The sequence below is a fragment of the Anolis carolinensis genome, chromosome 2, assembly GCF_035594765.1.
Source record: "Anolis carolinensis isolate JA03-04 chromosome 2, rAnoCar3.1.pri, whole genome shotgun sequence".
In the NCBI taxonomy this organism is placed as follows: Eukaryota; Metazoa; Chordata; class Lepidosauria; order Squamata; family Dactyloidae; genus Anolis; species Anolis carolinensis.
This window is the reverse complement of record NC_085842.1, coordinates 60,906,515-60,932,391: the sequence shown is the minus strand read 5'-3', so window position 1 is coordinate 60,932,391 and position 25,877 is coordinate 60,906,515. Positions and strand designations below refer to the sequence as shown.

Below are 25,877 nucleotides of genomic sequence, written 5' to 3'. Positions count from 1 at the left end.
TCATTTGCTACATTACACTAAGTATGTTAACAGCAGCTTGACAGATTGTGTTCCAAATTATCCAAAAGTTCTTCAATACACACTTTCAACATGTTCAGGTTTCCTTCTGACTGGCCTCTACGGCCCCTTTCACTCATAGCAGCTTAATAGATCACTGCTAGCATGTTGGATCTGGTGGTGATGACCAACATTTATTTGTACAGTAGTGTTAAGTCACCTTGTTACAATGACACAATTTATTGGATTATAATCTTGCAATGTGCTCACCACCAGTTGTTCCTGCAATTGTTTGCCAGACCATCGGTTTTTCATCATTCCTACGACATTTGCCTGCCAGGTTGATTCTGGGCCTCTGAACTTTTCAGTCAGTGTTTTGGCTAATAAACTTGAGTTTACTTTCCAACGAAATGCAGCAATCTCACAACAAGTAGGCCATCCTCTGTATCCTTCTGGGCTTCTCTTGGCAATTCCAATGATTTTTTTCAAGCTGTATATTTCCTGTTTTCAAACTAAACCAATCACATGTTAGGACCACTCATATGTAGGGCAAAAGTCTGAGTCAATCTGTAAAGACTAATTCTCATGGCCAATAGCCATCTGTGTTTCTGTAATGTAAGCAGCTGTGGACAGTAAATGTGCCTGGTGTCAAGAAAGGAAACTACTTGTATTTATTCTTTAGTTGGTTTGTTTCCCACATGTTTCAGATTTTGAATAATAACAGTAGAACATGAATATCATTTTTTAAAAAGAAGAAATGAATGTTATAAATATTATTTGAACTAGCATCCATCTATCATAATCTGGCATCTTTGGCTGCAGCCTCCAGTGTTTGCATTTCACATAAAAGGTCCCGGGGTCAATCTTCCGCTCCTCCAGATAAAAGTGTAGGATATCATAGTAAAAACATTTTCTTGTATGTGCTTCTCTGACAACACAATCCTTTACAGCAGGGATAAATAAATCTTGGAGGCAAGAGGGCTGCATTGCCCTCCAAAAACCCATGGGGGCTCCAGCCCACTCTGCTGCCCCACCAGCTCTGAAGAAAAAGGCTCTTAAAACAATAGTACATTTCATGGGGAATGTGGGGGGCAGGAAGATTTTGCCATGCTTCAAAGTCCTCAAGGTGTTTTAAAACAAGGAGATGCCTTTTTTCCCAACATGAGTGATCAGAAAGTCAGTTTCCAGGTCACTTTCTGTTAGAAAAAAAACAGCCTCTCTTGTGTATAAAACGTATTTGGAGTCAAAATGTGGCTTGACACAATGATGCACTTTCCCCATGACACACATGTGCATTTTTGGACAAAATGTATTCATGGGAGATGTTGAGGAATCCTGGGAGCGACAACACTAGTGAACAACAATTCAGTTACTTACATCGAATTTCATATACAATATACATTCCTGAATTTACCATGGGAATAGGAAACCATGAATAATAGCAAACCCTATTGAAATTAATGACTTCTTCCTGAAGTTGATGTGGAGACTCCCTGGAGGACCTAGAAAACTTCTAGAGAGGTATCTTCTCTAGGAATTTCCTAGGTCCTCAAAGATTATTTTGTGGTGATTGCTGGTGGAAGCATACTATAGAATCACCTGGAAACCTAGAAATGACATACTTTATTGGATGTGGGTAGGTGAAACTGTGGGTCCTGCCAAAATGGGAGGTTGTCCTATACCCTATTATCTTCTATGAAGATAAGTTAATTTGACATCATCAGGCTAGGTTTACCAGTTCTTCAGTCAGATGTGATCAGGTTTCTTGTGCATACCATAGAATCACCTAGAGGACCTAGAAAATTACTAGAGAGGACATATTTTGTTGGATGCAGATATGTAAAACCACAAGTAAACATTTCATACTGTGTATAGTTATAACAATTGGCTAGTTGATCCTCATATACATACATTTCCCATTATGAAGAAGTACAGTAGAGTCTCACTTATCCAACATAAACGGGCCAGCAGAACGTTGGATAAGTGAATATGTTGGATAATAAGGAGGGATTAAGGAAAAGCCTATTAAACATCAAATTACATTATGATTTTACAAATTAAGCACCAAAACATCATGTTTTACAACAAATTTGACAGAAAAAGCAGTTCAATACACAGTAATGTTATGTAGTAATTACTGTATTTATGAATTTAGCACCAATGTATTGAAAAGACTGACTACAAAAACATTGACTATTAAAAGGCCGACTGCGTTGGATAATGCAGAACATTGGATAAGCGAATGTTGGATAAGTGAGACTCTACTGTACTTCCAATGATGATGAGACTTATATTGTCAGTTAGATTACCTCCAGTGGCGGACTTTCACAGAGGTTTTCAAACAGGTTCAAAATGCTTTTCTTTGCACTGGCAGGGGATTGAACTATACAATCCTTGGGAGCCTTCCAAATCCATGATTCCTTATCCTGTGCATGTGAACAGTGCATTGGAGTGTCATCAGATTTTTCTCTGAATCTGGTGGCACTACCATCCTCTTTCTGTCTTACTCCACATGGTAGAAATCATAGGCTTCCGAAGGCAACATTCAATGTCCTCATATAACTGGAGCAACATGCCACACAGACTCAGGTGGACACAGAGACCTGTCAACAGTTGCTTTGATTGGAACACATTCCATTTATCACAGCAGATATTTTTAAGTTGCAATGATCATGATAGTTATGACTTGGAGGAACTCAACAGGTCAAGCCAGCCTCCACTGCACTGCCACCGATTGAGTAACAGGATCTATAACAGCGGGAGATCCGCTTTGGTCACCGAGGAAAAGAAAGCTCATTGCAGTTCTTTAGTTCTTCCAACTTCCAGCTGGGAAAGATCGGTAAAGGGATTAGTCAGTCCTAAAGGCAAGTGCCCAAATGTTATGATTAGGGCTGTCTGTTCAGCATTTCACTGAACTTGAGCTCCAGAGGAGATAGAATGCAGAGGCAGGGGTGGGGGGAGTAGTTAACCCCAGCAGAATAAACACACGGATAGCACCGCCAGGTTCTGCTTCCCCAGAGGAAAGGCTTAGAACAAGGGGTGGTTATGGATGAATGAGTCAAAGATGGTTTTGTAGGGAGAACATCAAGACAGGGGACAAGTCAATAGTTGGCACTATGCAAAAAAGGTCATATTCTGTTAATGAATCACATCAAAATACTGCTTTGCCGCCGCCTCCTCCTCTTTTCCCACTTGTAAACTGGCCAGGGATATGTTCTGTTTTTTCTAGCATTATTTCTGTACTTCCTGACATGCTGGACAGCAGATACTGAATAGATTTCTCATCCTCACATTATTATATAAATGTCTAGCAAAGCTCCTGCTTCTTTTGTAAAAACTAAATAGAAATGGGGCCAGGGGAGAGGGTTAGCACTGTTCCTGTCCGAATTTTGATCAACTTCCCTCTTTTTAAAAAACAGAGAATATTTTTTAAAACTTCATTAGCTCTTTTGAATGCTCAAAGTGTCTCACACAGGAGTCGTGGCCATCTCATATCTGGGTGATAATAGAGCCACATCTTCTTTGTTTCAACAAATGTTAAGTGCCAGATGCTGCCCATGCCATTCAGAAGGCTTTGTGAGAAACAATAGATGAAAAGCTCCCCCCCCCCCCCCGTCCAAATCCAAGTTCATTCTAGGTAACTAGTTCAAATCTGACCAAGATTGGCAACAAATGCAATTACTGTCTGAATGTAATTACTCTACAGCATGTGTCTGTGTTTCAACTGAGCTTGATTCTTCACAGTCCTGGTGCCCAGAGAGATATCCATACCGCAAAATCTTTATAGTGGCCTTGGCAACATAAGTAGCTATTTTGGGACCACAGATTTTCAGAGCCTTTCATATAGTAATCATCACACTTGGCATACTTGGTGGAAGTCCTTCTTAACTCAAACATAGTGTATCAGTTCAGACAGCACTCAATTCATCTCTTCAAAATATGTTAGAAATATGTTGAAGATCAGATATATTTTTTCCTTTGCCTTCAAAACAAGTCCTGAGTTGAAATTATACTCTTGCAATGATTTAGATGAGTTATTTGGAATTGTACACACATTGTTTCACATCTCAGTCTCTCTGAATCCTTTGGGAATGAAGGTTGGTTAATTGCTCTATCATTGTTTTTGATTTCTGCGTGAATAACAGAGTTTCTGGGTTGCTGTGAGTCTTTTGAGCTGTATGACCATGTTCCAGAAATAGTTTATTTTTGTCTCTTGAGTTTATAGAAAAACGGTCCGGGTCCTCATCTCATCCAGTTTTATTGGATGATTGATGCTGAAAGATATGGACAGGATGGATACTTGATTGTTGCTTTTCAGAGTCCTGATTCAACTATTTTGAATTAAACAACTATTTGCTTTTTCTGCTTTAACTGCTGGGCTGGATCAAGATTGAATCATATTGAAAGCATGGTTGAAGCATGACTTCAGCCTTTAGTATGAAGTGTTTAGTCTGAGGTTCTTCACTATGAAGTTCTTTATTTAGTCTAAGTCTGACTAAATCCAAATTCTAGTTCATTTAAAAAATGAATTCTTTTTAAAATGTATTTCTGTCTACTTTCAGGACAGCTATGGTTGAAAAGCAGAATAGAAGTGTAAAAACAAAGAAACAAAAACATTCAGTCACAATTTGATTCCCAACCCAGTTCAGAAATCATCTAAAAATATAACAAATAGATCATTAAGAGTGACAGGATGAAACTGACTCCTGTAAGTTGAACAGCACTTCTTTTACATTGTGATGGGGCTCTTTTACACTACAGAATTAAAACACTTTGATACCACTTTAATTGCCATGGCTATATCATATTTTATCCTTGGGTTTGTAGTTTGTAGTGGATTATTAAAAATTATTCCCAAACTACAAACCCCAGGTTGTAGCCATGACTATTATCCCTTTCCATTATATCACTTTGAGACCACTTTAATAGATACAGTAGAGTCTCATTTATCCAAGCTCCACTTATCCAAGTTTCTGTATTATCCAACGCAGTTTGCCTTTTAGTAGTCAATGTTTTTGTAGTCAATTTTTCAATAAATTGCAAAATTTTGGTGCTAAATTCAAAGATAAAGTAATTATTACAGAACGTTATTGTGTACTGAACTGCTTTTTCTATCAATTTGTTGTAAAGCATGATGTTTTGGTGCATAATTTGTAAAATCATAACATATTTTGATGTTTAATAGGCTTTTCCTTAACCCCTCCTTATTATCTAACATTTTCACTTATCCAATGTTCTGCTGGCCCATTTATGTTGGATTAAGTGAGACACTACTGTAGTTATCAGTGTGCCTATCTGCTATCCCTGCTGTTTTTTGGGGGGCGGGGGGGGGGGATATCAGAAGCTGGTTAACATGTAGACATCAGGGTCAGAACTGTGTTCTCTTAAGTTCATCACTATCCTGTGTTTCTTTGGTAGGTCTTTTGCACATATTGCACATAGCTGGACTCTATGTAAGATCTTCAAAAATAAAAACCAGGATCTCCAATAGTCATATAAATACGCACTCATTCAATCCCTTTTCAGAGATTATCTACCTTCCTTACTTCAGTGTTCCATCAGAGCCGCTCCTAATCCAGCCTCCCTCCACTGTTGCTTTCCTTGTGCAAAAATCAACATGTCTGAATGGAAAAGTTTCTTTCACGTGAGCAAGGCCTTTCATGTGAGCAAGATCTCTTATTTTCCCCATTTTGAGGAAAGCAGTATTTCATCTGAATAAGGCTTAAGGGTGAAGCTATGGACAGAACATATGTTAAGTTATACATTTACGATAGTATGCCATGATGAAGTTGAATCCTGAAAAAAGGCAAACTGTGTGGACTGGGTGATTGTCAGCAAGTTACTCTCATAGCATCAGAAGACAATGACAAACTTCTGAACAAATCTTGCCAAGAAACCCCTGTGATAAATTCACTTAAGGGTTGTCATAAATTGGAAATGGCTTGCCGGCACACAACCACAATATTGTGATGACGAGCACATGAAAAAAGGCAGGCATCCCCAGAGAATCTGTGATGTCCACAAGTTGCCTGCATTGAGATATACTAGCTATCTCAACATGGCATGCACTATATGACTGCCAGGAAGATAGCAGGGGTAGCTGTGGGTCATTACCAGCTATGCAGATATGTACATACCTAGTCGACAAGAATGCAAGCACTCTCCAGCACCAACTGGGGTCTTTTCATTCTTGGGTGCTGGTTAATAGAAGAGGCATTAAAGCATTTTGAGCTAACCCCATGGGACCATATTTAAAAGCTAGAGAACCACAGTGGAAATGGCCCGATTATTGCCAGATATACCTTTTCAGAGGACTGAATAATCAGGAGGCCTTTTATTTCAGTGGAAAGGTAGGTCGACATAGACTAAGACATTCCCTCTTGGGTAATCTGGTCCCAAGTTGTTAGGAATCTTATATATCAACAGTAGTTTATTAGTTCAGTACCATTGTTTTACACAATTATGATTTGAGTTAGTTGCTTAGGACATGTAAGCAGAAAAGTGGGAGAGAATTTAAATAAATAAATAAAGATTGCAGCTTCCTTGTGCAAGACACATTTCTTTCTCATTAGTTTTATGACATCTTAAGAATGGTCTGCAATGTCTCTTTCCATGAACCAAGGATAATCCGCCATGTGAGGCCATGCGTAAGAAGAACCCTGAATCCATGACTCATTCATCTTTCTTGACTTGCTGTTTGAATTCCTGATAAGAGGAGCTTTTGTTGTGGCCGCATCTTTTCATGCTGACTCCAGACTGAGAGATCAGATTGTAACAACAGAATTAGCTTCATCAGGGACAGAAAATCAAAACAGGGACAATTGAGAGGCAAGTAATCAAAAATCTGAGCTATTTTCTATGGAATGATGGTGGCCCTCTCTACTACAGATAAAATATTAATGAAATGGGAATTGTGGGTGGGGGAGAGTTTCCAACTGTAAAGAGGGGGGGGGGAAATCTCTGTGCTGTTGGTTTACAGAATTATGCAGTACCACAAAGGCCATCTTCTCCAACTCTTTGCCATGAAGGAATACAGAACTAAAACATCCCCAAGAGATAGATGGCTATCCAACCTCTGTTTGAAGACTGCTAAAAGGAAGTCTTTAAACAGATCTTTCTTCAAAGAAAGTTTATTTCACTGTCATATAACACCACAAAGGAGTTCTCCTTGATGTTTAGTAGAATCTCCGTTCTTATCTAGCTTGTCTTCTAGTCTCAGGAAAAACAGAAAATAACCCCTTTCCATGTTTTACATGACTTTCCTTCAAATATTTCGAGCAGGCTGACATATCCTCCCTCAACCTTTTCAATTATAGCACTATAGGACTATGCTTTTACTTTAACTGTAGCGGCAACATCCTGTGGCATCTAGGGGTTTTTAGTTTGTTGCTGTTGGGTGCCTTCAAGTCATTTCCGAATTATGGTGACCCCCCCCCCCCGAATTTCCTGGAAAGATTTGTGGGTTTGTACCGTATGTCCTAGTGGGATTTCAAATCCTGATCTTCAGAATCATGGTCTCACATTCAAAATACTGTACCATGCTGGCTCATTTTTAGGGAAAAGTATTTAGAATTCCTGGCTATAGCATTCTAACACTTTGGCAAACTACAAACCCTTGGTTTCTAGAGAAATACAGCCATGGAAGATAAGGAGGAATCACAGTGTTATATTTCTCTGATGGGAAAAGGCCCTAAGTTGAATATGTTGAGTTTTCTAAGGCATCCCTCATAGGGCTTGGTTTTTAGGCCTTGTATCACTTTGGTTTCTCTCCTTTGGACCCATTCCACCTTGTCAATATCCTTCTTGAACCACAGCACTATGATAACTCCAAGCAATCCTAGATTTTTTTATTATCATCGGCATCATCACCATCATCATCATCATCACCACCACCATTATTTTTGCCTTGTTCAGGGACAGGCAAACTCGGTTTTATGATTAGTTGCAACTGGATGATTGAAAACAGTCACATTTGATAGATAAGAATTGAAATTCTAACTGAGCACATTACTCCAGCATTATTTTGGATTATATGAGAAAGGCAGGATTTAGAGCTCTTTTCATATAAAGACCTATGATCTTCCATAGTGACCCACAGGATGCTGCCAGAGGCAGAAGCTGAATGTTTACCGAGTTTCAACAAAAAGGATTTTAGTGGCAGCTGATGCCTTGCATGTAAGTGAGAGTGGTAAATCTACTTTAGCTTTTAATCAAGACTTTCCATGGGAACAAACCCTAGATCTCATATAGGTTTTGAACCTCAAATAGCTCCTTATTGGAACTAAAATATGGAATAGATTTACTGCTCCACTGACATGGGTGTCACTACTAGAGACTCGAATGAGATTTCCAGATTTTTGCAGCTGAGGTTGTTGAATTTCCTATCCCCATTTGACTCCTGTATTGGTCCCTTCCAGTTGCTGTTGGGGGAGACACAGACTTTGGTTTACTACAATAGGTAGGAAAGGAGAACAGAAGGGGAAATTCTGTCTCTTGCTTGCCCTCCTTTGTCAACAAAGCACAAGATCATCTTCTGCTTTGTTTATCTTGTGTTTATCTGTCAGTCAGGGTAGAATTGATCATTGGCCAGGTATGTTGAGCAATGGGGAATCAAGCTAAAAAGGCAGGCATGTGGGCTCTTCATATCCATTGGGGTTTGGTTCTAGAACCCCCTGTGGATGCTGAACTCCATTGGATGCAATGATGCACTAAAATATTGTCCCTTATACAAAATGGCAAAATCAGGTTTTGGTTTTCTGATTTTTGAAACTATTTTCAAGTCATAGATGGTTGAATCCTTGAATACTGAGAACCAACTGCATGTGAAAGTTGGGCAACGCCTCCCACCTCCAAAGAAAATGGAGCAAGTGGCTAGTAGACAACTAGAATTTTTCTAGCTCAGCTAAAATTATATTCACTTGGCTGGTTACCAAAAACTGAGCCCTTTTTTAATGAACAAGGGACTTTTTTGCCTTCCTTTTTCAGATCCCATTTTACAGCTGGCTGCTGCCACTTTCCAGTAAGGAGAACTGTACTTCTTTTCCCCCAAAAGAGAGCCATGCCACCTGCTCCTTTCTCAGTATTGAGCTTAATTTCTCAGACAAAATGATGGAATGAATTAATCACAGGAGCACATGTTGGCACAGCACACTGAGGTTCCATGGAAGGATGACAGGAAGGACTCAGTGGGTGAAGCCCAGCAAATTTGCTTGCTGAGTACTAAATATTTGATGGCTCATGCCATGTTGGAACAAGCAAGAAGAAGAAAAGCAAACCATATATAATTGCAAAACTATAACTGAACAGCATCCCACCCACACCCTGCACGGGAATGCTGGGAATGTCCTAAGCTTTGAGACAATTTAGTAGGGCTTTACAATAGCAGGCTGTGTGAGTATCAGAGAAGACAACAGAATCCTCTAAAACAGAACCCAGCTATCCTAATTAGTCAGGGACAGTTCTGATTAATCCTCTAACATCCCATCTTTAGGCCGCTTTTAATATGTCCTGCTTTTTTGTCTTCCCACTTTTCCCCTTCATCCTGCTAGCTGCCGTAGCTGCAAACTGAGTTTCAATCAAGTAGTTTAAATCAATCAAATCAGCAGGGAGAAGAAGAGGGGAGAGAATTGATCTTGTCCTTTCTGGTAGATTCAAGCAAAAGCCAACTGCTGCAACCCCTTCTGGTTTCTCTGTGACCCCTCTTTAAAAACCTTTCTCATCCTGACCACATTCTGATGTCACCTGGTCACATATTTGGCTGGAGTTACACTTGAAAAATGTACCTGTTGTGACTTACATACAAATTCAATTTAAGATCAAATCTACAGAATCCATCTTGTTTGTAACTTGGGTATTGCCTGTACTGTATTTTCATTTACACTTGGCTTTAAAGTCACTTCAAAATTAATCTTATCTACATTTGTTTGCTTCCATCAGTGAATCAACCTCTGTTGTTGCTGCTCTTTGTTTGTTTATTTTAAATGCCATCAAACTTCCTGTTATATGGGAGGCAATTTTGAAACATATGGACAACTTTTTCCCATCTTTCTTACTTACTTACTTAGGCGATCCCTCGTAGCTCGAGGACGATTGTCTTCCATCCTTGGTGTCTTGGGGGTGGGTTCTTAGGTGGCTGAAGAGACCTATTCTTGACCCGCATATTCTCCCGCAGTGAGGACATCGGTTTCCAGGTGGAAGGCGGTCCCGGTCGGGGTTAGCTTGACGCTCCTTCCTCTTGGCAAGTTTCTCCTTTAAGCCCTCCATTCGTGCCTCTTCGAACTCCGCAGCACTGCTGGTCACAGCTGACCTCCAATTAGAGCGCTCAAGGGCCAGGGCTTCCCAGTTCTCAGTGTCTATGCCACAGTTTTTAAGGTTGGCTTTGAGCCCATCTTTAAATCTCTTTTCCTGCCCACCAACATTCCGTTTCCCATTCTTGAGTTCGGAGTAGAGTAACTGCTTTGGGAGATGGTGATTGGGCATTCGGACAACGTGGCCAGTCCAGCGGAGTTGATGGCGTAGGAGCATCGCTTCAATGCTGGTGGTCTTTGCTTCCTCAAGCACGCTGATATTTGTCCGCCTGTCTTCCCAAGAGATTTGCAGGATTTTCCTGAGGCAACGCTGATGGAAACGCTCCAGGAGTTTGGTGTGACGTCTGTAGACATCATCACTTTCTGATGTGAAAAAAGGCTTTTAAGAATAATTAAATTTAAATTATTCTTCAATATTTTTGCTTTAAATTATTCTTAAATGCCATAAGTCTTTGAGTGGGTTTAAATTCAAGATGTTAATAAATGAATCTTTAAATTGCCTAGCTGATTCAAGAACTACACAATGTGCTACCAAAAGGGAAGAAATAGATCACCAAAAAAAGAAAAATCCATGTTGGAAGGTCAACACCAACACCTTGTACTTTAAAGGTCCAAACCAACACCTTGTATTTTGGCCAGAAACTAATTGGCAGCCGGTTGAGTGACTTTAGGATAGATGTAATATGATCACCCCTAGATATTCCCGTAACTAATCTGCCTGCTGTATTTTGAACCAGCTGGAGTTTTTGAACTTGGTATAAAAGTAGACCAGTGTAAAGTGCATTTCAGAAGTCCAACATTAAGATTACCAAATTTCGGTCTTCCAAATCTAGGAAGAGGCGCAGTTGGTGAATCAGCTGAAGCTGATACTAACCACTCCTGATGGTCGCATCTACCTGGGCTGACATTTGGAGGGGCGGATCCACGAGTACTCCCAAGCTGCCAACAAGTCTTTCAGGGAGAGTGTAACCCCATCCAGAACTGGGTGACACATCTACATCCCCGATTAGGACCCTTGATGGGAAGCACCTCTGTTTTGTCTGGATTCAGTTTCAATTTGTTTTTCCTCATCCAGCCCATTACCTCCTCCAGGCATTCATTCAGAAGAGACATACTATCCTTAGCACGGAGAACTATATTTGGTGTCAACACCCTGCCCCATGCCTATGGATGATCTCTCCCAGCAATTTCCTGTAAATACTAAAAATGGGGATAGAATGGCACCTTGTGGGATGACATATAACAGTTCCTTTTTTGTGGAACCTCCCTGAGAGGTATGACCAGAACCATGGTCCAGGCTTTCCAGAAGGATACCATGGTCAATGGTACTGAAAGCTACTGAGAGTTCTAGAAGCACCAATAGGGATAAACTCCCCCTGTTGGTGTTAAGATGGAGATCATCTGCTAAGGCAACCGTAACAGTCTCAACTCTATATCCTGTTCTGACACCAGTTTGAAATGGGTCAAGGAAGTGTGTGTCATCTAAGACTGCTTGGAGTTGGAAGAAACCTGCCTTCAATCACCTTGTCCAAAAAAGGAAATCTAGACACTGGTCTGTAATTATTAAGGACCAGGAGATCCAGGGAGGTCTTAGTTCAACAACTAATTTCAACAGTAATGAGGGAAAAGCAAATTTTTCACACAAGCAGCCCATGCCAGATTTCAAAAGCTAGCTTCAGGACCATGTGGAGCTCTGGAATGTTGGACTTCAGAAGGGGAAATCTCAGTTCCAGATATATGCCTTTGGTGGTTTTGAATTCATATTTTATTCCAGTGCTTCTACCAACAATGGGATAGTGCTATCTGAGCAGAATAAGCTGGTCTGTTCGCCTTTGTTTCCATTAGTCAAGCCGAGGCAGGCACGTGGATTGAGTAAACTTGGTCACTGGCCTTGAATCCTGGCGATCGAAGGAATGCTGGGCACCTGTGCTAAGCAGAATGGGCCCTTTGCACATGGTTCCATTCATCCGGGGAATGCGGACAGCTGGCCGGAAAAGGGCTGTGTTGTTTTCTCATGCTTCCATTGACCAGGGAATGCGTAAGCACCTGCACTGCTTAGACAAGCCGGGCAATGTGCCCATTGCTCCCATGAGCAAGAGACATCTCCAGTTTGAACCCTGGGCCACTTGAAAGTCTGCCTCTCTTCAAGAGATGGGAAGGAGATGCAACGAAGGGGAAGGAACGGGGAAGATGTTCTTTGAGAGGAGCCAAAGAAAATGCATGAAATTCATTGCAGACTTTTCTGCAATGTTTTGCCAGGCAGAGAGTTCCCAAATCAGACAGCTGATTTTCATTATTTTTACAGGTTTTATGTACCATGGGCTATTGGTTAATAGCAGAGGTCTTTAAACCTTCAAAATCTGAACCCTTGTTCTTGAAAACAACAAGAGGTTGGAGAAATGATTTTACACAGCACAGCTTTTGCTTTCACTTCACAGATAAGGGCTCAGACAACTATTGCTGCTGCCCATAAACACAGTGTGAGTCAAAGAACTCAAAGTACTTTGGCTGGTAGTAAAAGCAATTGTTTCTTAACCTGTAAAGTATTATACATGAAATGATGAAATGTAGTTCCAGAAAAAGTAAACTAACTTTTCTATCACAGTGTTTTTTACTTCAAGGAACATTTTTGTCTGACTTGAGTACTTTCCTGAACATTTACACATTAACAGAGAACATAAAGCAGTGACCCCCAAACTAGTCCTTTGGTGTTTTAGACTGTTTACCATTCTGTTTAGCAAGTCCCCAAAGCCTCACCTGCTTCGGTCAATGATTCCAGTAGGTGAAGTCCAAAACACCTGGAAGACCAGAGTTTGGAAAATCCTGACTATGGATGCATCTACACTGTAGAATTAATGCAGTTTGAAATCACTGTGCTATGGAATTGTGGGAGTTGTAGCTTTATAAGCTCTTTAGACTTCTCTACAGAAGTGTGCTGGTGCCTCACCAACTACAACTCCCATAATTCTATAGCATTGAACCATGGATGTTAAAGTGTATCAAATTGTATTACCTCTACAGTGTAGATGTACCCTTAGAGCAGTGTTTCTCAACCTGTGGGTTTCAAATGTTTTGGCCCAGAAATCCTAGCCAGTTTGCCAGCTGTTAAGATTTCTGGGAGTTGAAGGCCAAAACATCTGGGGACCCACAGGTTGAGAATCACTGCCTTAGAGAGTCCTTCCCTAATCGCAATTCCCAGGATTCTTTATGGGAAGCCATGTCAGTCAGAATGCTATAAAAAGTATACAAGTATATCCTCTGTTGACTGCAGGTAAATGATTGTGTTACATCATAGCTTTCCTTCTCCTTCTTCCTTTTGTTCTCCCTTTCCAGGTGATTTTTCGTGCCTTAACTCCTGCCAACAAAATTGAAGACCCATACAGTCCTGAAGCACAAGATCTTCTGAAACTCACCAATTTGCGGCTCTTGCTTTTAAAGAGGCAAGAGTGTCCTTGCCATGGTCCAGGGCTGCTGGAGAAACCCCACCGATTTGCCCATTATGCCATCTATGACCTAATTGTACGTGGCAGCTGCTTTTGTAACGGCCATGCGGAAGAGTGTCAGCTTGCCAATGGGACAGGTGTTGTTGATAATGTGGTGAGTATGAATGCTATCATGATTTGAGGGTGAGGGATGACACCCCTGGAAAGCTAATGTATACATTTTACTCATGTAGCTAAAATTTAAAACCCTTCAATGTTGTCAGTATACATATTTGTAAGCAAAAACATTACCTGCCCACACACAAAACCATGGGTTCTTTTGTATAAAATGGTTATGCCAAGCTTCTCTTAACTGGGAGAAGCTTGGTATAATTTACTCCTCTGGGAAGGAATGCTTTCAAAAACAACTTTTGAATGATCGACAGATTATTTATAATTATTTATAGCCCATCTTTGAGAAGACAAACTTTTTCAAGGGAGCCACACAATTAACACCAACACAATCAAATAACAGTAAAACATTGTTGGAATGTGCCAGCTCATTATTACTCTGCTTGCAGAGTAGTTGGGGTTATATGTGGGATCTGTGTACGATTCATTTTTTAAAAAAAATTCTCTTAAGGTCCTCCTTGACTGTGTTCCTTTCCTGTTTGTCTTCATACTCAAAGAGTTATGAGGTATTTCAACAGGCTGGATGGTAAATTATGTTCACTTTTCATTGGAGCCCCTTTCACATACAGGAAAAACCACATAATAATTTATTAATTTTGTGCCATTCCCAAAGACAATCAGGGTCAGATGCTGATTGACAAGTTGGATGTGGTTAGAGGAGGTCAATAGATATGATAAAAGACATAGAAAGCAATCCCTATGAAGAATGACTTAGGTTAGGGCAGTGGTTCTCAACCTGGGATCCCCAGATGTTTTTGGCCTACAATTCCCACAAATTCTAGCCAGTTTACCAGCAGTTAGGATTTTTGGGAGTTGAAGGCCAAAAACATCTGGGTGCCCCAGATTGAGAACCACTGAGTTAGGGAGTTGGGTATATCTACCTAGAAGAAGGGAAACCTGAAAGGGGATACAACTGAAGGACTGTCATGAAAAATGTGGAGAGGGCTTCTTTTCTGCTGTTATGTAGGATATACCCCAAACCAATAGATTCAAATTACAAGAAGGAAATTTTATCTAAACATTAGGAAGAACTTGACGTAAGAGCTGCTCAGTCATGGAACAGAGTTGCATGTTGGATTCCCTTATGCTGGAGATTTTTAAACCAAGAAAGGATGATCAGGCATGCTTTGACAATGGGTTCCTACACCAGCTGGAAATTGGGACTAATTTACCCTTGGTATTCATTCTACCTCTTTAATTCTATGAAAACTCACATTTCCCCATAAATGCTTGTGTACTCTCATATAGAAATATCTAAATATCTTTAACCTATTTTCTTAAAATTGAGATTGATTTACATAATTGATATAAGAAAGCTGAAAGCTAGTTAGTAGTTCCTGAGGTTTAATGTGATATGCAAAGTACAGGTATAGGTAGAGTTCACAGTTCCACAGATAAGATTTAATAGTGTGATACATCTAAAAAATTAAATTTAATTCATCATATGGAGCCCCTGGTGGCACAATGGGTTAAATCCTTGTGCTGGCAGGACTGCTGACTTGAAGGCTGGGTCGCTGATCTGAAGGTTGCTGGTTCGAATCCGGAGAGAGCGCGGATGAGCTCCCTCTATCAGCTTCAGCTCCCCATGCGGAGACATGAGAGACGCCTCCCACAAGGATGGTAAAAACATCAAACATCCAGGCGTCCCCTGGGCAATGTCCTTGCAGACGGCCAATTCTCTCACAACAGAAACAACTTGCAGTTTCTCAAGTCACTCCTGGCCCAAAAAAATCTTATGAATTAAACTGGGACTATTTTTCTTGTAAATCAGAAAAATGCCCATGTATTTTTAAAGCCATAACTTTATAGTTATCAGTGCAGTGGTAAACATCTTAAAACACCTGCTGGCATGACACCTGGGGCCGAACTCAATGCATATGAAATGTCTGCTTTTAAATCTGATTTTTTTCAACACTGTAAAATTACTATTAAAATGCACCGACTACTGTAGCTCTTAAAATATATATTAAGAAAAAGACCTAGAGGGAATGTTAAATCCTCTTCTGATTAACAGTTCCAACCTTATTTTGGCCTCTAGAGAAATGCCAGATTTGCAAAGAGTCTGGGAATTAGTCAGTTTTTGGATAAGCTGGGAACAAGTTTATAATTACATCTAAAACAAAATGACAGAATGAGGGCAAATTTGCAAAGCTCATTTGGGTTCTGTAACTTACTTTTACCTAGATGTATAAAAAAATGTAAAGATTCTTTTTTCGGTTTTCATCTTTCCCAGCAGCTTAAATAGAAGAATTAAATTAGCCTGGCACACGATGATATAACTGGGAAAATTCCTATACAGTAGAGTCTCACTTATCCAAGCTAAACGGGCCGGCAGAAGCTTGGATAAGCGAATATGTTGGATAATAAGGAGGGATTAAGGAAAAGCCTATTAAACATCAAATTAGGTTATGATTTTACAAGTTAAGCACCAAAACATCATGTTTTACAACAAATTTGACAGAAAAAGTAGTTCAATACGCAGTAATGTTATGTTGTAATTACTGTATTTATGAATTTAGCACCAAAATATCACGATATATTGAAAACATTGACTACAAAAATGGCTTGGATTACCCAGAGGCTTGGATAAGTGAGGCTTGGATTAGTGAGACTCTACTGTAGTTGTGCCAGTTGGGATGGCTGTATTGGGAAGCAACTGCACTTGTACAATATAATAGGGTCACTGGGTATGTGGGAGGATGCAGTTCTTAGCCATGTGACAGCAACTCTGGGACACTCACAGTGAAATAAATTTTGCCCCTGTATTTTTGGCCCCCAAAAGAGGATTCATGGGGACAGAGAAACAGAGATGGGGGGGAGAGATGGAAGTTGCATTGTTCCATTTGTTAAGTCCCTAGTGATGTAGCCCAAACTACAAAGGAACTATGCAGAATTAACTGCAACAGTAACCCCTCCAAATGTAAAACTACTTTTCTTCATACATGGAGTAAATTGGAAGGAAAACAAGTACAGATGAATACAGAAGCTGGTTTTGTCTATCCTCACCTGAACAAGCCTAATAGACAAAAATAAATGCACATGTGGCCAAGCAGATCACATTGTGATCAGAAATGTTCAGGCAACAAGAGGGTAAATGTTATTAAAGGAAACAAACATTGAAAGTAATACTTTAAGCAGAGAAGTTTTGGAATGTGTGCACGGAGTTTAGGAAAGTCTGAAAAAAGAAAATGTATTATATACTACAGGGAGCCCCCGGTAGTTCAGCAGATTAAACTGCTGAGCTGCTGAACTTGCTGACCAAAAGGTCGGCAGTTCAAATCTGGGGAGAGGGGTAAGCTCCCGCTGTTAGTCCCAACTTCTGCCAACCTAGCAGTTTGAAAACATGCGAATGTGAGTAGATCAATAGGTACTGCTCTAGCAGGAAGGTGACAGCACTACATGCAGTCATGCTGACCACATGACCTTAGAGGTGTCTACAGACAATGCTGGCTCTTTGGCTTAGAAATGGAAATGAGCACCAACCCCCAGAGTCGGACATGACTAGATTTAATGTCCAGGGAAAACCTTTACCTTTAACCTAATATATACTACATGTGTTCACAGCATGACTAAAAATAGATATAATTTTATATAATGTATTATTATAAACCAAAAATACTTTTATCAGACCCAGCTAAAATTCAAAACTTTCTCTCAGATTTATGCTCTCTGCATGAATTCTGTATTTACTGTTCAATGCACATTACAGATCAGGTAACATCCCAGCATCTCCATAACTCTCATGTGGTTACCATAATCTAATAATAACTTCAAGTTAATCTACTCCTGAAGATTGTTGTTCGGCTAAAAATTCAGGCAAGTCAGTAGATACAATACTTATAGTTCCAAAAATAAATGAAAAAATTAGTTAAGAAATACATGGTTGGGGAACAAAACATGATTATAATTTAAAAAAAAAATCAGGCACTCCAATTAGCCTTTTAGAGATAAGTGCCACTGAACTCATTGGAGCCTACTTCTTAGATATGTGCATGGTTTCATTGTTGATATGAATGGAATATTTTTGCCCAGAAGAAGCACTCAAAGCACACAAAGAGGATTAGTAAATCAAAAGGAAGGAGATGGAGAGAGGAAAACCAATAAAACAAAGCCTTAAAATATACAATGTATGCAAATCCGCAAAACAAACAAAACAGATTAAAACTGAAAGGGGAAGTAAAATAATTTAAAATCAGGAATTCTTCTCAGATGGTAGCAATGTATTGATGCTATCTGAGGGAGACTGGAGATGGAAAGACAAAATCCATTAAAGGAGTTAATCCTGTGTGTCTGGCAAAAAGAGAGATTGAGAGAAAGAGTAGTACTGTAAGCAGCCTGGGAGGGCTGTGTTTCAAAGAGGATGCGTTTTGGGATGTTGGCATGACTTTCTACAACCCCTCTGTACATTGTGTTTATTCCTTTTACTTACGGAAAGAAGTTATCAAACCTCTGAGTAACTATAGCACCTCTTTCTTTGCTCATGCCCTGGGTCCACCTTCTCATCCTTCCCCAGAACACGATTTTAGACTTTTCCTGCTGAACTAGTTGAGGGCATTTAATTTGCAGATGGGATGTGGCTGAGAGTTGGGAGTAGGAAGAAACCAGCTTCATAAGGAAGAGGGAGCAGGATTGTTTTCTACCCTCCTGGAGACTAGAACTTGGAGCAGAGGGTTCAAATTACAGGAAAGGAGATTCCGCCTAAACATTAGGAAGAACTTCCTGACAGTAAGCGCGATTCAACAGTGGAACTCTCTGTATTGGAGTGTGGTGGAAGCTCCTTCCTTGGAGGCATTTAAACAGAGGTTGGATGGCCATTTGTCGGGCGTGCTTTGATTGTACTTTTCCTGCATGACAGAATGGGGGTGGACTGGATGGCCCATGTAGTCTCTTCCAGTTCTGTGATTTTGTGATTCTTTCTGAGAGTGCAGGGACTAGTTGAGACTGCTCTGGAAGATTTTGGGTAGTTTCCAAATTACATACCATATACTTTATCCCATGAATTATCCTTGACAAGAAATGACAGCCATATAATCCAGAATATCAAGGCAGAAAATTCCACAATATCTGCTTTGAACTGGGTTATCTGAGTCCACACTGCCATATATTCCAGTTCAAAGCAGAAAATGTGAGATTTTATTCAGCCCGAAGGGGCCTGAAAAATTGAGTGGGTGGCCTTTGAGGTCTTTTCCAAATCCATGCTTCTATGACTCAACCGGCTTCCTTTCTAAGTAGACTGTCTTTCTAAGTGTCATTTCCCAAACAGGCTCTTTTGTTCATCTATTTATTTACTCAGCCATCCTTGCTAGTCCTCTCCCTTCACTCTGAAAACGTCCAAGATGGTTAACAACAATCTACATATTCTTTTATACAGAAAATATCATTTAAATAAACAAAGATAAGGCAGAAGACTAAACATCAACAATTAACTGGATAAACCAAATGTCTCTCAGAATAACTGATAAAAAGGGCTTAAGGTGATGGAAGCTGTCAAATTGCATTAATTCTGCAATATCGATTCACTCCAAGACATACTGTTTCGTGGCTAGAATTTGAAACAGAGTGTTCAGAGGAAAGCAGATTTCACATTGTAATGAAAAGAAGGGATGTGATTCAGAGATGTTTAGAAATATCAGTAGATTCAGGTGCCAAAGCAGAATTGAAGCCATTTAACCAGAAGCAGGCTACATTAGTTAACAACTGAACTTAATTTCCTTCTTTGGCTCTTCAACTTGTTCAAGCCATCTAAAAGCCAAAGAAGTTTGAAATGCTTTAGTCTTGGCATAGGATGGCATTTTTAAATCAAGGACTATCTTCAAAATTAACATTATGTCCTGCTAGGTTTTCATAATTCTGGATTGTTTTGTTCCAACATGGAATTGTCTGGCTTCTATTCAGTTGTTTCCTCTGTAGAGGTCAGCATGATGGTATTAACAACAACTGTGTGGATTTCACAACAAAAATGAACTACCACATTTCTATCTCTGGTATAAATGTAGAATTCATCTTAATATTGTGGTAACAAAAGATGTTATAAAACTCCACCCTAATGAATGTGGACCCACTTAGGGAAAGACTCAATAAGGGAGGGATAGTGGTTAGGTTTCAAAAGATGACTAATATCTTAAATTAATACAGCTGGGATTAAAATAAACACTCTGCCCATTGTAAGAGAAAATACATTACAGCCTTGGCCTGGTGATTGTAAACCACGGCAGGATTTTTCTTTTGTTTATTTTCCAATACATGGGCCACAACATGACTTCAACCAGCAGAAGTTTTATTTTCAAAAAACTAAAAATTCATAAATTATTATTTTCTCAGTGGGAAAAATCCATCCTGGAATGTATACAAAACTCTTTTTTTCCATTTATGAGAACAAATGTAATGAGTGTGGAATGACTGTGGTACTATGTAAGCCATGTTTGGCAATTTCATTCATGCTCAGTGCTGGATTTAGGACAAATGAGGCCCTGTGCGAGTTAAATTATGAGGCCCCTTCCTTGGGCCCTGAAGGAGGGAGGCCCAGTAGACTATCAACTCTAGCATTATGTCTGAAATTGCTCCAGAATAGAATGGCTTCAAATTTAGAATTGCACCACGTAAACAGAATCCATCATAAAAAATTGGCACAGGACCAATGGGGCCCTGTGCTTAAGCACACCTAAGCAGAATGGTAAATCCATCATTATTTTTGCTACTTGGATGCACTTTCAAAAGTGATGTCCCATTTGGAGATGTTCGTGGTAACCATACTCTCTGTGATAACCCACTTGGTTTTGATGCTATTGCAGCATTGTAAATCATCACAAACAATGCCACTCAGCATACAATTGCATATAGATAAATAAGATATATAAGATATATATTAAATGAAACATGGGAACATGGGTGGGGATTGATATTGCACAATTGTGGGTGGCTAAATACTGATATATTAAATATTAATAGGAGTACATGCATAAAATAGCATCCTAGAAATTATAAGCGGCATGCTGTAAAAATACAAGATGTTTTAATATGTTATAGAATGAGAAGTTTTGGAAATAATAATAATAATCCTGTTTCAAACATCATCTCTTTATCACATACTTTTTATAGACCATAGGAAAGTACTTCCTTCCTTCTTTTCTCCTGATAGTAGGACTCAAGACTACTAACAACATATTTAAATCAATATAAATTAAAAACAATAGTAAAGTTCAAATAAAAGTATAAACATAAGATTTAATAACAATTAGATAATTTACAAGTTGAAACATTAAACACTGAACATATCGAAATGCTATATACAACCCTTAAAAACCTTAAAAACAGCCCTGCACAGCATTAAAAACCCAAGTCCATTAAGCCTGGTGATGCAGAAATGTTTTGACCTGAAAGGAACATACAGTGTTCCCTCACTACATTGTGGTTCACTTTTCGCAGATTCGCTGTTTCTCAGTTTTTTAATAAACTATAAAAGTATATTATAAATCATAAAAATTATAGTTTACAGCCTAAGGAAGGGAGGAAGGAGAAGCTGAAGGGAGAGAAAAGGAGCCCAAGCAGCAACGGGATGAGAAGGAGGCGATTTATCAAACGATTGGTTGAAAAAGACTTAAAGTAGTGTATAACTACTAAAATAATGTATAAATATTAAAATAAATATAGTGTCCCTACTTTGCGGATTTTCACTTATTGAGGGTGGTCCTGGAATGTAACCCCCGCGATAAGTGAGAGAATACTTGGAGATTAGTCATTTAATCTCATCTCCTTTCAGTATCTCAGTGGCTACTTACTATTTGTGCTTGGTTCCTTTTGGTATGTTGTTTAGCATGTTAGTACTGGGCCAATTTTATTGGACTAAGAGTCAGCTTCATATTGGGAAGCATTACTGGGGCAATGTCCTTTGCAATTAAAATTTGTGTCCCAGAATGGCTAATTCTCAGAATACAGAGAAGTATTTCTTAAAGACATGGGTCCCAAGCAAGTATGGTAACAAAAAGGAGACAGGAACAGCAGAAAAACAATAGTTGGCATCCTGCACCGCAGTTACAGTCTTAACCTAGAATTACGTATTCATCAGTGCTGTGTATTCTGCTATATTGTATATTTGTGATCATAACAGTATTACCATGATAATAAATGACCCAGAAAGCCGCCTTAGATCTATGTTTGTTCCACTTTGTTTTATTATTTTACTTCTGTGGTTGCACTGGATGGCTGTGGTGGAAATATATACATGGATGAGCTTACTTCTATTTGAGTTATAGATTGTTTACTCAGCTAGTTAATCATTTTTAAAGAGAGCAAATCCAAGAAACAGAGTTGTATTGTTAGATCTTAGACATATCACCAACATTGCCCAATTGGTTGCATGTAACATTTGTATAATTAATGTTTACTGTGGGAATAATATTTTCCATCGCAACAAACTGTAATAGTTTGAGTGCTGGGGAAATGTAATATCTCTATGTCAGAAGCATTTAACAGAAAGACAGCTGTTTGGGTCTCCATCACAAATAGGTAACTATTTTGCATTAATTTTGCAAGGGTCTGAAATGATCCTTAAGGTTGAGTATCCTGATGAAATATGGCAGTCATGAATGCACAGAAAAGAAAGAGTTTCATATCTGAATCATAAACAACATGATAGAATTTCATATAATCGGTCCTTAATACAAATCCCAGACTGTAATCTCACAAATCTCTTTCCTTGGCACAAGCAAAGTAGTCACTCAGTTATGCTTTACATCAAAGAAAGAGATGAAAATAAAGCACGATAAAGATATGAAATACCCTTTAAACCAATGTGTATGGTATCAGAGACTATCTTACATTAAGTAAACAGGAATATTTACTTTTAAAGTTATTTAATCTCTCCTAGGTAGGTAATGCCTCAGCAATGCTGATGTTTCAGAGGAAATGGGCTACCTTATGGTAAATGGGTTTTCCTGTTTGATCAAGTTAGCATCCTATGTTTTAATTTTTGTCTTGGACATAGGTGCTGACAGTGACAAACTCTGTTCACCAATTTCTATTAGATATGCTTTCCCATTTTCTGGAGTAGATGTATCTTGCCGTGGTGATTACATAACCTTAGGACTGAATGTTGTCATGAATTTTGCATAGGTCTGCTCTTGTAGGTTATTGTTGGAAAATGCTATTATCTACCCCATAGAAGACTTAGAGAAGTGGCAATATGCCCTACTCAACCTAAGCAATATCCAGGAGTTTTCAAAAGCTACTTCAACACAGCCACTTAATCCAAATCAGAATTTGGATTAAAGAGATCCAGTTCTGCTCCCAAGAGTCTCCACAGGTGCCCTGGGAACCGCAAAGAAGCTCCTGTGGAGTCCACAAAGCTCCCCTCTTTATCCAACTTCCTTCTGGATTTTCAGGCTTGTGTAGATGGGGCCAAAAATCCTTTGTACTGTATGCTGCATAATTGCCCCTTATGCTGGCATAGTGCACTTTTTGAGTAGGGAATACATTTCTGGATTTACCACAGAAACAGGAAAGCAAGGGTAGAAGCAAATCATGTTGAAATAAATATATTCTGCCAGAAGTTATCAGTAAAGTTCCATCCACACTGCCATATAATGTAGCTTCATAATGTACTCTAACTGCATTCTACAAGTCTACACTGGCATATAATCCAGTTCAATGCAGTCAAACTATATTTTATAGCAGTGTAGATGGGGCCTGAGTAACCACATAGAACAGGGGTCCTCAAACTTTTAAAGTGGAGGGCCGGTTCATGCTCCTCAGATTGCTGAGGGGCCGAATTATCATTTGAAAAAAAACCTGAACAAATTCTTATGCACACTGCACATGTTTTATTTATAGTGCAAAAACAACAACAACAACAACAACAATGAAAGAACAATACAATTATTTTTAAAAAATTAACCAACATAAACCTATCAGGATTTCAATGGGAAGTGTAGGCCTGCTTCTGGCCAATGAGATAGTCAAGTTAATTAGGATTGTTGTTGTTGTTGTTGTGTGCCTTCAAGTCATTTCAGACTTTGGGCAAGCCTAAGTCTAAAACTGAGGGCAGGAGCCAGGTAAATGACCTTGGAGGGCTGCATCTGGCCCCCAGGCCTTAGTTTGGGAACCCCCTGGCATAGAACCTAGGAAATTTGCTCTCTAGTGAGACTGTGTCACCATCTGATGGAAGAATACCATAAAAATCACGAGGACATGTTTTGTTGAATGCAGGTAGGTGAAATCACAAGTACTGGTCCTACAGGTATGAGTGTCATCCAGTATTCTGAATAAATAATAGGAATGACTGGGTAATAAAACAACCTCTACATCCCCCACCTTCTTAGGGTTGCCTGCTTCTAGTTTCCAATGAAGCTTTTAATATGCCATCACTTGCCTCTTCCAATCTTAGGCTCAGACAAAATCAGCCTCTACAACATTTGAAAGCTTTCCTTGTTTTGCTACCAATTATTCTATTTTTTCCTTGTCTAAATCAATCTGTTGAGAAGAAAAGGGGGAAATAGCTGTAGTAGTCCCTTCTTTTTGTTTCCATGAGGAGCCCGGAGCCCTCCATCTGGAAAAACACATCCTTTGCCTTCATCTTAGTCATTAGCTGTCCACCTTGTTTCTCTACCACCTTAATTTAGACCACTGTCTCCTCTACTCTTTAAGTCTTTACCATCTTTCTTTAATTTTTCAAAACCATCTCCCATAGGGCACAAAGAATCAGTAATAGTCTGCAGAAGTGGAAGTAAAAAAATGTCTAAGATAATTGGAACATATGCTGTCTGCTTCATGCAGAATTTATTGTCTGGAATGGCAGAGTAGAAACCTGGTTTGCACAAGGGGAAAAAAAATTTTTCTCCCCTTGTCATCTTTCTGGTGACTTGGCTGTTGCTTTCTCTTACAAACTTTATCTTCCTCTCAAAATACTTTAGTCCTACTCCTTCCGATAATTCCCCAACTAAGTTTCCATACTATCTGATCCAAACTGTGCCAGTCTTTGTGACCTCCAAATACCGTTAAGAGCCACTGCATGTTATAGCTAGCAATTCATAGAACATATTTTTCTTTGGAGGAAAATTTGACTGCATGTGCCAGGGAACTGACTATCAAAAGATATGCTAAAATTGCATTGGAAAATAATTTACACCAGTCTTGCGTTGGGGAAAAATCGTCCTGGATGTTAAATCTTGGCAGTTCTTCCCATAGGTCTTCCTGTGACGAACATGCTGCACATTGCATGTAGATATAAGCAGCAATTCCCCAACTAACTTCTTTGTTTGGAAAAACAACTTCAGAAGAGAAGATTAGAGTGGGACATGCCAGTTGGGCTGCCAGGTTTTCTAACCTAGATGGTCTTTATCCCCACACTATTTTTTGTGTATCTTCTGAGGTGTACCTATGGAGAACACACAAAATGTGACTACTGGTTGAAAAAAGGATTTTCCCCAAATCCCAAAAAAGTTTCCTTCAATTCCTCTTGCATTTAAAAAGAAAAAGAAAAGGTGCAACCAAAACACAAAGGGAATGAAAGATCTAGATGTGAACAGTTTTATTTATTTATTTATTACAATATTTATATCCCGCCCTTCTCACCCAACAGGGGACTCAGGGCAGCTTATAATAAAACACACATATAAAAATTGTACAGTACACTATAAAACAGTTAAAAATTATTAACTTACATCGGACATTCATAAAACACATTCTAAAATACAGATGGGCGTGTACAAGTTTAAAGGACTGGGTCTGTCGATTGAGTTTATTTATTATTTATTACAATATTTCAATGTCTCACTCTCTGCAGTGTAACAAATTTAGGGAGTCTAAAAATTAATTGGGTGGACAGAATTACTAATTGAAGGATCAGTGCCCTCCTTGTGACTTCAGGCCCTTCCAGACAGGCCTTTAATCCAAAACCTGTCTTGCTTTTACCGGATGTCTTTTAGAAGCCCAAAGAAGTGACATGGCTGTGGGGACTGACCCT

General features: G+C 39.3%; 1 protein-coding gene across 1 annotated transcript in view; it reads left to right on the top strand.

Annotated features, from left to right (window-relative positions):
* The window catches only part of LOC100561357 (netrin-4), a 74,014-nt gene that overhangs the window by 16,899 nt on the left and 31,238 nt on the right, over positions 1–25,877 (top strand). Inside the window, exon 3 of the mRNA XM_008105306.3 lies at positions 13,638–13,901. Within this exon, the coding sequence (XP_008103513.1) occupies positions 13,638–13,901 (264 nt within the window). The remainder of the gene's footprint in view (positions 1–13,637; positions 13,902–25,877) is intronic.